Source organism: Lycorma delicatula, chromosome 8 (assembly GCF_047948215.1).
Source record: "Lycorma delicatula isolate Av1 chromosome 8, ASM4794821v1, whole genome shotgun sequence".
Classification (NCBI taxonomy): domain Eukaryota; kingdom Metazoa; phylum Arthropoda; class Insecta; order Hemiptera; family Fulgoridae; genus Lycorma; species Lycorma delicatula.
Window position 1 is genome coordinate 90,112,193 of NC_134462.1, and position 12,581 is coordinate 90,124,773.

Sequence of the window (12,581 nt, forward strand, 5' to 3'; positions counted from 1 at the left end):
CTTAGCAGGGTTATGAGGTGTATCTTGTTTAGGTTCCAACTGCACTAATCCTATATATCTGATATATCAAAGTGGCAGTAAATTTTACTGTCACTTAATACTGCACAGAAGTGAAGAAATGAAGGGGAAAATAGGACATCTCACCATAAATCCTTACACAGGACACATGTAGCCACTGGTACTGAAGCCAATGTGTTAAATTATGGTACAGTTACTTGGGAAAGTAAGTGCACTAGACCGCCATATAGAGTATATATGCCATATCAAGAATATATCTTAGTTCAATATGATTAAAAAAAATTAAATTTAAATTTAGTTTAAATTTCATTGTGTGAACAGTAAAATATCATAATTCAGTATTCTTTAAATAAATCACTTGACCATTAATTAATATAATGGGAAATAAGTATTAGTAAATATTAAAGTTTTTATTTATATGACACAATTTAATTTTTTTACATTTGTTTCTATCATTAGAAAAAAAAATAACTGTAAACCGTCATGACATCCAGTATTTATAATTAATTTGGTTATTTTTTGAGTGTCATCAATAAGAAAATGAAAAATAATTTCTCATGGATTCAAACATAATATGTGGGATGTACATTGGTTAATCTACGTCTTAATCTAAAAAAAAAAAAACATCTCTTAATAATTGTTAAAAGATTAATGTAGTTTGCATGAAGTGAATGGGTTGTATTACAGTAAAATGTTGGAAAAACATTAAACAAAATTTACCATAATTTAATCTATTTTACAATCAAGTAATTTGGCAGATATAATAAAAAAGATAAGAATTAATTAAGTTTCAACAATTATAATGAAATATAAAAATGATAAGTCAGTAAAGTAGCATAACATAAAAGAATATTACAATTCATTTCACATACACCATTGTCTAATGTAAATTTTATTGAGTAATTCTATTGTGTATGTTTAAAAAAAAAACAAACCAAGAGTCTACACTTAGTTAATAAAGATTGTCACAATTCATTTATAATTACATACACACACACACATATATATATATATATATATATATATATATATATATATATATATACAATAATTTTATACATATTTTTTTTTTAACATCACAAAGCTCCATCATATATAATCATAATTATTATTTTAATAAATTTTATTCTGATTCAGATTAGAAATGTAGTTCCTGAGTAAGTCTACACAGCTTGGATGGGTATTTGCTAACCCATCCAAGCTGTGTATCTAAGCTTGGATGGGTATCTAAGTAGTAACTCAAAATGTCTAACTGGTAGCTTACATGATAATTGAAAATACAGACATTTATGCAAACAAAAAACTCCACAACCTGATGGTTCTAAAAAACTTGGAATTTTCAGGATAATTTATTAAAAATTAAAAGAGGTAATTTAGTGATACAATGACAGTAGTCGAAGCTATGGTTAAAATACCAGATATAGGTTCCTTACATACTGCTGACATTTATTTGTGACCAATTATAATAGTAATCAATACCTTTTTTTATATAGGTGAACAACCACCATAGAAAAGGTTATTATCACCCTAAAAACTTATATACCACAATCCAGTATTAAGAAGAATTAAAAAGCTGAGAAAAATTACTTAATTCTGAAATAAATGAAAATATGTCAGTCATAAAACCACATAAACAAAGTAACTCTATATAGAGAAAAAACACAATAATGGGATGATACCCCTTTATTAAGAGAGTTATAAATATAAAGGGATCCCATAATCTCTAGAAAAATAATAATCTGTCACTCAGAAAAATAAGCATTTATACTGTAGTCATAAAACAAAGTAAAAATAAGATAAAAAATATATATATTTCATATAAGTATTTAGTAATTTACATACATGAACAGGCAATTTTCAAAGAGGAAATCTAGAGAGTTCCCACCAAATATAAAAAGCAAGTAAAACATTTAATTCAGATTAAGGCGTGACTTCAATTTGCAAAGTATGTAAATTTTAGCCATACCATTACCTAGAAAAGTGCCAAATCTGTGTGCTAAACTTAATTTATAATGGGATACTGCATAGAACATAAAAAAACATAGAACCTTAAGAAAAATGTGACAAAAATATATACAGCAATTATTCAAGTGACATACTGGAGCATCACTGGATGATGTGAAGTATCTGAGCTTTAATTTGAAAGCTCCAAATATAAATGACAAAAGACAACTTCATTGTTGCTGCTTCACATAACTTACATAGCAAATAACCAACTTAATACAAGTTTAGAAGCCGTATGATAACAGAAAAATTTCATTTATAAACAGAAAATGTAAAAGCAAATGTGAATCATGGATTATGTGTTGTTTGTTGTACCAGCATAATACTAGAATTCTCAAATTCACAGTTAAAAATAAGTGTACATAATTATATCAAACACACTACTACAAAATTCATTAAAATCATTACACAAAGATTTTTTTTAAATCTAAATATTATATAGATCACAACCTGCATAATTAAAAAATACATTTTAGTTTCATCAACAAATTTTTTTTGATAAAGACCAGAGTTTAGATATAATTCTGTATAAATTTTTGGTATATATTAGTTCTATAATATTCTTTCTTTTCATTTTTTTAGTAATACAAATTAATACATAACACCTCTTACTCACAGCAATTCAATTTCCTTTCTGATCACCGACTAGCTTTATCCCTAAATTTAAATTCAATTTCCTTTCTGATCACCGACTAGCTTTATCCCTAAATTTATTTGCATGTAAATTTAGGGATAAATTTAGAGGATCGTACTCCTCTTTTTTCTTAAATGCATATATATATATATATACACGAGGTGCTACCCAAAAGTTCAGGGAATTTTACCATAAAAATAAAATAGGTTACCATAACTTATAATTTCCACTGTCTCCTTCAAAGTAAACATTGATACAGTTATCCCAGAGTTTTTCCCATGATTCCATGCATCCCTGGAAGTCTGCAGGTGTAAGTGTTCGAAGCACGTTCTGCGTTTCTTCCTGAATCTTCTCAATTGTGTTAAAACGACGGCCTTTCTATTGAAATTTTATTTTTGGAAAGAGAAAAAAGTCGCACGGGGCAAGGTCAGGCGAATAGGGTGGGTGGGGAATCATTACCGTCTTTTTGGAAGCCAAGAAATTCCAAACGGCTAGCGATGTCATGGTGCAGAACCCAGCTGTTGTTACCCCACAGATTGGAACATTTGCACCTAATGCTTTCACGTAACCACTTCAAAACTTCACAATAGAACATCCCATTGACAGTTTGACCAACAGGAACAAATTCCTTATGGATGATGCCTTTGATGTCGAAAAAAAATCATCATGGACTTCACGTTGCTGCAAACTTGGCGTGCTTTTTTTGGCCGCGGTGAACTTGGCGACTTCCACTGCGACGACTGCTGCTTAGTTTCAGGGTCATACCCATACACCCATGTCTCATCACCCGTTATGATGTTGGAGATGAAGTTAGGGTCAACTCTTGCTGAATTTTTCAATTCACTACAGACAGCTACGCGATTTTGTTTCTGGTCGCTGTTCAACAGTCTCGGTACAAATTTTGCAGCAATGCATCTCTTGTTCAAATTGTCCGACAAGATGCGTTGCACGGACCCACATGACATATGTACGATTGCACAAACATCATGGATTGTTTTTCTATGATCTGCAACAATAGCCTCTCGCACTTTCGCAATGTTTTCCGGTGTTGCACTTGTTGATGGTCTTCCTGAACGCTCATTGTCATTGACTGTCGTTCGTCTTATCTTTGAATCGTTTGTACCACAAAAAAGTTTTACTTTTACTCATAGCATTGTCACCAAATGCTTCCACAAGCATGCGATGGGTTTCTGCACCAGCTTTTTAAGCATGAAACAAAATTTGATGCGGATTCTTTGCTCTTTAAAATCTGCCATTTAGAACTTCGCCGAAGCAGTAAAACACAATGTTACACAACTGCACGAAAGTCAACAATGCAGCCTCTCACCATCACAGCTGTTGGAACACTGATTCACAAAGAGTACTGTTAGCCACATCTAGCGGCAGCAGGTCGTACCAGCAATGATTCGTGCGCGAAATTCAATTCCTCGAACTTTTGGGTAGCATCTTGAATATTCTCCTTCAGGCCCAGATTACTTTATCCCTTTTCATTGCAAGGTCCTGTTTTATTTCATACATTTCCCGTCCTTTTAAATTACCACCAATTAATTACACATTGAACAAAACATTACTTTTAACATTCTATTTTCACCTAACCTCAATTATACAGATTAACTAATTGGCCATTCTCTTTAGGAAGATATTCCTAGTTGCAACTAATTGTATCGCTTAATATTTCACAAACCGAGAAAAATCACTTGAAGATTTCCTAGATTCCAATTAAGAAATCTTCATAAAACCTTTTTTATATAGAACTTTTTTTAGGTCCAGTCTTTCTTAGTCGTTCAAGGTAACACAAAGTTCTGTTTTTATTATATAATTTCTATTCAGTTATCAGCTGACACATTTTATTCATCAGTTTTTTGAAGGGTTCTAATCAGCTGGTCAAGTGAAACTGCATGCCATTACCCCTTCATAGGCCAACCTGATCCTACTATTGGTCAGATCTGTCAGCCACTAAGTAGCTTAAAACTCAATTTTTAATTCTTCTATCGATGGCATATCCATTCACACATATCACTGAACTCACTTTCCTTAGAAAGTTGATATAGAGTGTACATAGTTAGGATGCATCACGCTAGAGATAATAAGCAATATAAAATCCTGTGATATTCCATGATAAAATAAAAGCCTTACAAACTCTTTATTACTTAATGTATATTGTTCTAACATATGCTAAGAGTTATTATTGTTTTCTAACAATTTATTAGTTACGAAAATCAAATTCATATAAAATTTAGATTATATGATTAACCTGACACTAAAAAATACTTCATTAAAATTTTATTAAAGGTACAAATTCTAAAACAGGTCAGTGAAATAAATATCACATTTATTTAAGAAAAAGATACTATAATGACACGCTAACAATAAAAACACAAGCAATATCTTAAGACAATTAGATGCACAATATGGAATCCCACATTACTAAAGCTTAAATGAGAGCAAAATATGATAGAATTTATACATTGTCAATTAATTAGTCATAATGAAAAGATATTAGGTATCAAACAAAAAGGAAATAAGAGAATGATTTCTATTATCTATCCAGGGTATCCCATTAGGGCACACAACACAGATATCTTAACTGCATGAGTTATTTTTTAAATCGGTCAACATATACAATTATTTTAATTAAATTAGTCAGAGGATAAATAATGACTTATGACTAATGTCCTACATTACAAATCCTTATTCACACTTATTTTTATAGATATAACAATTAAAAACAATTAATGTACATTAAGAAAAGAAAAAATTATTAACATTAAACAATTTGATATATCCAATTTACTCTCTGTTACCATTCTGCATTAATCTTTTCATCCAAATATATTTTACACTTGTCCTTCTCAATAATCTCTTCCACCATTCCTTAAAATATTAATCCTTTTCATACTGCACTAACTGAATCCTGGATGGCTTTAAATATGATATTTAAACATTCATATGACAAGATTCAACAGTCAACTTCACCAACTAACTTTCAATATTTTTGAACAATATTGAACCTCAAAAGTTTTAAGATCTGGTTTAGATTATCATAGAATGTCTTCTTATTTGCATCGGTATGTTTTTTCATATTTCTCTTATTTTGTTCATATTTTGTGTAATTTATTTTCAAAAAAAAAAAAAATAAATAAAATTCTTCAATATCTTGTGCATTATGTTCACTGATCCTAATCTTTAATTTATTACATCTATGCCAAATTTTGTTGCATTTCGTTGTTATTAACATACTATATTACTTTATTCTACTCGTAGCTTTTATAAAAGTAATACCAACCAATGGTGGTCAATAACTGAAGTAAAAAAATACAAAGTCATTAAGGCTCAGGAAATGTTAGCCATTAAAAATTGAACCAACATATACAGCTTACTAATGTTTGGCAACATTATCCTCTGTCCTCATATCAATAAAAATAGACTGATTTTTTTTTTATCGCTAGAGTGAATATGCATAACATCTTTTTTTTTTAATTAAGATGATTTTTTAAAAAGATTATTGTTTTCTTTTTAGCTTTACAAAAGCATCAACACCAACATATATATTTTTTTCTAGATTTTGTAACCTTGTATTTCAATTAATTTAAATTTAATTTCCACACTGATATGATCAATATATATTTTGTAATTTCAGTGAATAAAGAAAGAGAGACTCTTTTCTTAAATTTTTATAAACAAATTTGTAAAATAAAATCACACCACAATATAAAGATATTAAAAACTTACACATACATAAGTGAACAGATAAATATACATATTACACTAAACAATTTTGTACTAATAAAATAATTAAGGCGTATCTCTGATGATAAAATTCAACAACAAATTTAAGTGCATGGAAGAACAACAAAATGAATAACATTAATTTTCTAAGAACATATTTCTTCCATTAGTTTACTAAACATAAATTACACTCATGAATATTTCACTTAAAACCTTTAACTCTACATCAATTTCACTTCTTAATTTTAATAGCATAGAATACGGGTGTTTAAAAATTAATTATTACTAAAGAAGGGCTGCTATATGTATTGTACATTTTATTATTCTTAATAATAGAATTCTCTTTAGAATTAGATAGTAATTAAAAAAATATACATCAAAATAATTTATGGTAAACATAAAAGTAAACCACACAAAAATCGTACTTTTAAATAATGATTTTCCTTGCTGCTTTTCATTTTTTAAATTTATATGCTCATGAGCACTTCACAACAAACACCTCATCTCCAGAACAATCATATTAATGATTTATATGATTTTAATGCTTATTAAAATCTTTTGCTATAAAATAAAGGAATCAGACGTCTGAATTCTTAAAGTAATTTAATAAAATTGATTATTTAATGCTAGTATGTAGTAGATGCTGTGGAAATTAGAACTATGTTATGGCAGTTTGTTTAAAATCCTGTCAATTCAATGACTCCAAAAAAACAGATGTCACTAGTCTAATAAAGCAGCAATCGCAATTAAGTGCTCATGAGTAAATACAAAATATTGAAAAGCAATAAGCAAAGACTTAATATTATTTAAAAAATAACTATTTTAACTACAATTTATGTTTTTAACACAGTTAATACAAAATGTTTACATAAATTTGTTTTATTTAGCAAGCTGAACGATATAAATAAATAATAGACTGAATTTCCTTGTTTCTTCTACCTTAAATTAATATAATCCATCATACATAAAATAAATATCACACATCTTGATTAAATAGACATAAATATAACATATAATATGATTCATATGTAACATAATGTATATCATGTTACGCATGTAAAGTTAACATTATTTTGAGCAAATTTAGTTAAAATGAGATTGTAATTACTGGAACAGTTTTTATTGTCCCAAAATATATATATATATTTTTTTTAATTTATAACACCTGAATATTACTAAAAACATTTGCAAATACTTAGAACTGGAAGTTTAAATATAAAGTAAAAACACAGTATGATAGTTAATTTTGCCTGTAAAGTTTAATTAGACAATTTCAAAAAAAAAGTTCTTAATCTGATCAGAAGGTATGTATATTTTTAAAATCAATAAGGTAATTTTCATAAAAACTAAGCAAATAAATCAATCTGTATATTTGATGAAAAGATGTAGGCGTACTTATTTCAAAAAGAAAAAAGTAATCACTTTTTTTTTTACATAACATACTTGATACATAATTTAAGATTATTTACTTTTGGATAATAAATTCCATTTACATATTTAACCTAAATAAAATTAAAAAAATAATTTATGAAAAAAAATTTAATGTCAAAATAAAGTATAGTAAATCTGAAATTATATTAATAAAAAGTTATAATCCTTCTACAGTCAGTTAGTGAATTTTTTAACTCTTGTAATAAAAGTTACATTAAATAGAAATTAAATATTTAGTTTTGCTGGAATGTAAAGTGGAAAATCTAGGCATTAAATAGTGGATATATAATGTTAAATTTTTTTTTCAAATACTTTTTATTTAGTATAAACAAGAATTCCAGTGAACAGCTAGATAGAAAGGTTGGTATATACAATCTTTTTACTCTAATAAGGAGAAAAGAACATAAGTTAACTTGCAAAAAATTTAAAAATTTCAAGCTTTATCAATAATGACCAACAAATTTTAGAAAATAGTACGTTATGTTACTTCACTGCAGCAAATATACTGAATAAAAGAAATAATTTGTTGGACCAAAGAAATACATTAGTTTCTTCAATATTGGCTTTAATAATGAATGTTACAGAAGTTAAATAAGTCATTTCTCATATACTTTTATGAAGATGTACAATGTTTCTTTAAAGCATAATCAATGTTTTCATGCATTGACGTAAAAACTATTACAAAAAACTTCAATTATTTTTCTATATTCATGAATTTTACAATAATCATTCCTTGCAAAATTATTTTTAACGTAGCAATTAAAACTATATTCAAAACCTATGAAAATGATTAAATTCGACATTATTTTGCAATCTTCAGACCCTAATACAGTAAAATACAGAATATTGTATAAAATTTACTTCCAAAGTTTTTAAGATCAAAATGATATCAGGTTAACCAAATTAAGCAAATAATCTATTACACCTTTTAGTAGCAAACGGGGCAGGGGGGACTTCTGGGCAAGGAAATATATTGGTATCTAACAGTATGACTGTTATGGACCAATTCAGACTTTTCCTACTTTAATAGCCAGAATACCTGTTTGATAAAACCGGCCTCTCCTAACTCCCACTAATACATACATAAATGCAGATAAGTACATCCATAAGATAAAAGACATGTAATTCAACTACTATCTTATCGACATAAAATAAAATTTACTTGTGGCCCTTGCAAACATGTTAATATACAATGATCAATTTTTAACTCACCTGGATTCAAAAGTAAAAGGAACTTGACACAGATGTAATCGCTGACGTCGAATTTCAGCTCTTGTAATTTAGCAGTGATATCATTAAAAGATTCTGATAGGGAAGGAACACCTAGAAGGCCTAAAGAGAGCAGGTCAAATTTTTGACCGTTCGGCAACGTCGTCTCATCTGGCAGGTTGTTGTGCATACGCTGGTGTATGTGATCCAATACAAGCATATCCGACCACGAATGCTGTAACAGCTTCATCTGGTCATCCACCTGCACACATAAAAACAAAAAAAATATATATATGGTATAAGTTTAGACAAAAGTTCAAAAAATTATTACATACAACTATAATGATTAGATTATTCTTTGTTATAGTTTCAAAATCAGTAAAACTATAACACTACTAAAACCAAATTCAAATAAAAATTTTTATCAGAATAATATACAGACGTTAACAATGTGTAATGAATTTCACTTTAATAATTTTTACAAAAATAATATGGAAGGGCTAAAAATTACCGATCCGATGCGGAAAAAAAAAACAGCAAAAATATTTTTTCAGTAAATTTTATAATTTTTGATTATTACATCTCCCAATGACTTAAGATTAAGAAAAGGAACAGCATTCTGGAAAATAAGAGCGTCTTACTTTGAAATAATTTATGATTTTTAAAAACTCAACTTTCGCACTACAAAAACATATTTATTTATTTTATAAGATTCTATGTAAAATTAATGACATAAAAACGGCATTAAAAAAGTGAAATAATTTTTAAAATGGACTACAACTATCTATGCTGAACAAACACAATTAATTCTGGTTATGTCAATACATCACCAATTGTTACCAGATAGATTGACCGCTGGAATTATAATTTTCTAACACCAATATACATTTTGTTGACTGGGAGTTAATTATTTTTACACGTATGCCACAAATAAAAATTGAATTCTGAGTTTATTATTTTGCCAACACCGATATTTTAAAACTTCTTTCTATTAAAAGTAACACTTATCAAAATTGACCTGTTAAAAACACCTTAAAATTTATTTTGAGGTGTATTCATTATTTTATGACATTTTGAATTACAAATTTCCTTTCGTTTCTGAATCTTTTAAAAAGTAAATACTGGAAAGAACTTTAAATCAGAACACATACATTAAAAAAGTTAATTTTTTTCTCTTAAGCCTACTAAAAATAAATTCATATTAAAATAAATTAAAAATATAACTAAACAATACTAATAAAAAATCAACTATCTAAATAAATGAACACTAAAAAACATTTAAAAAAAAAAACAAAAAAACAAACGCTAAAACAAAAGAAAAAATCAAAAGAATTTATTAAAATAAAAAAAAATTTAACGTAGTTGTTAAGTGCGTTTATAAAAAAAAAAAGGGGTAGTATTAAGTTATGTGTGTTGTTTAGTACAGTTGACTAAGTCGAAAAAGACCTTGTATTCAAGGTTACACTAAGTTAACTTTGATCTTCCTCTTCCTTGTCATACAATTCTTCCTTGTTTTATATATATATATATATATATATATATATATATACACTTACTCACACATAAAAACACCAAGAAATAAAGGAATAAATCCAACCTACCAAACAGACTATAATTATTACAATGACTAATGCTATCTGCTTGGCTGGCTACGTAAACATAAACCTACAAATAATTAAATATACACCGGATTTTTACAAATACGAATTAATTCTAAAAAAAAAGGTATTACACAGAAACAACACTTTTTGAATAAAATCTTGAAAAGGTTACAAAAAAATTTAGTAAAGCTACTTTTTTTCAAGTATTATTTTTTTTTTTTTTAATAAATAACAATTCCTAGTCTTTTCTTTCCATTATATTTCTAATATTTCTATGAAAATAGTAATAAACATTAACAGACAGTGAGCAATTTACCATAAATACAAAACAGTTTAATTTAAAAACTGTTTCTTGAAATGTATAATATAATATTCTATTTTCATTCCTTTATTTTTTTTGAAAAACTGTCAATAATATAAAACAAAAACCAGGATTACTATGTTCTCATTCAGGAAAATAAGGTGATAAAAAAACACGGAAATTCTATTAAAACCTAAGAAAAATTACTATAGAAATAAATGAGATGTACGTAGCGGAAAAACAATACACATACAAAGCACCAGTTTATCGGGTAAAATAGATGATAGTAAGGAAAAAAAGTATTTATGAAAAGGGGGGGTTATAAACGAAAACAGAAAAAAAATTTAATATCACGGAACTAAACACAAATCACTAAAATTGTGTAAATTATTTCGAGTACAATCATGTAAAACAGTCACGACTTTAAACAACGTTAAAACTTAATACAAAGAAAATACTGATTAGAAAAGAAAAAAGGCAAAGAATCATTTTTAAAGTAACAAGCAATAAAGTGTTTGTTTGTTATATATATTTTTTCTACAATTAGTACAAGTATCTTCCAAAATCTATGACTTGCTATAAAACAAATAAAAATCTAGGAATTTTTTCCTTACCCAATAAATGAGCCGTTAACGTAATACTACTAACAGTTTTAACTCTTTATTAAAGTGGACAGGGGTAATTAAAAAAATTTTCTCCAAAGTCCATCGGGCTGATCTAGTGGTTAACACGATGACGCAAATCAGTCTTTCAACAGCTGATTTCGAAGTCGAAGTTTGCGAGATTCAAATCCTCGTAAACTTTAATTGCTTTTATACGGATTTGAATACTAGACAGTGGATATCGGTGGAATTTAACGGTCCGGGTTAAATTAACCACACGTCTCAAAAAAGGACTTTCTATTTCTGCCTCCGGAACCACCGTAAGGTATTACTTCAGAGGATGAATGAGGATGATTTGTATGAATGTAAATGAAGTGTGGTCCTGAACAGTCTCAGGTCGACCATCCCTGAGATGTGTGGTTAATTGAAACCCAACCTGCAAAGAACGCCGGTATTCACGACGTAGTATTCAAATCCGTATAAATGTAACGAACTACCTTTACCGGGTTTAAACCTTAGAACTCTCGACATCGAAATCAGCTGATTTTCGATGACGAGTTCTCCACTAGAACAACCCGGTGAGCAACGGACATATTAGGAATAATTAAAAAAAATGTCATGTAACGTTTAAAAGTGACAGAAGTCACTTTCAAAAATGGCATAGCCGTCCTCAAGAATAACAGAATACCATGTCAGGGAAATTATCAGTGAAATGAATACACATGTAAGATCGTAAGGTTAAAAATAAATTTTGAATTTAATCACTGGAGGGTAGTTTAAATATTGTGAGCTCTTAAACAAATACAGAAAAATTTTAAGTAACAATGTTTGGACTTGTTTTTTTTATTTTCATTTTTAATTATTATACATTTTGTAAATAGCAATCTATTTTTAAGAATCGAGATTTTAAGGACCATCTAACTTACTTACTAAAAAGCTAACAAACATCACAGAAATTAAAATCAATACCGATAATGTTTACTAGACATCTCAGATAAACACAGTTTCCAATAATTGTTAACAAACGTACGCATTAAAAGAGTTACGTAATC

The 12,581-nt window shown here is 28.1% G+C and overlaps 1 protein-coding gene across 1 annotated transcript in view; it reads right to left on the reverse strand.

Moving 5' to 3' along the window:
- Positions 1–12,581, reverse strand: part of ftz-f1 (ftz transcription factor 1) — a 236,387-nt gene that overhangs the window by 22,892 nt on the left and 200,914 nt on the right. The window contains exon 3 of the mRNA XM_075373173.1: positions 9,029–9,287. Within this exon, the coding sequence (XP_075229288.1) occupies positions 9,029–9,287 (259 nt within the window). The remainder of the gene's footprint in view (positions 1–9,028; positions 9,288–12,581) is intronic.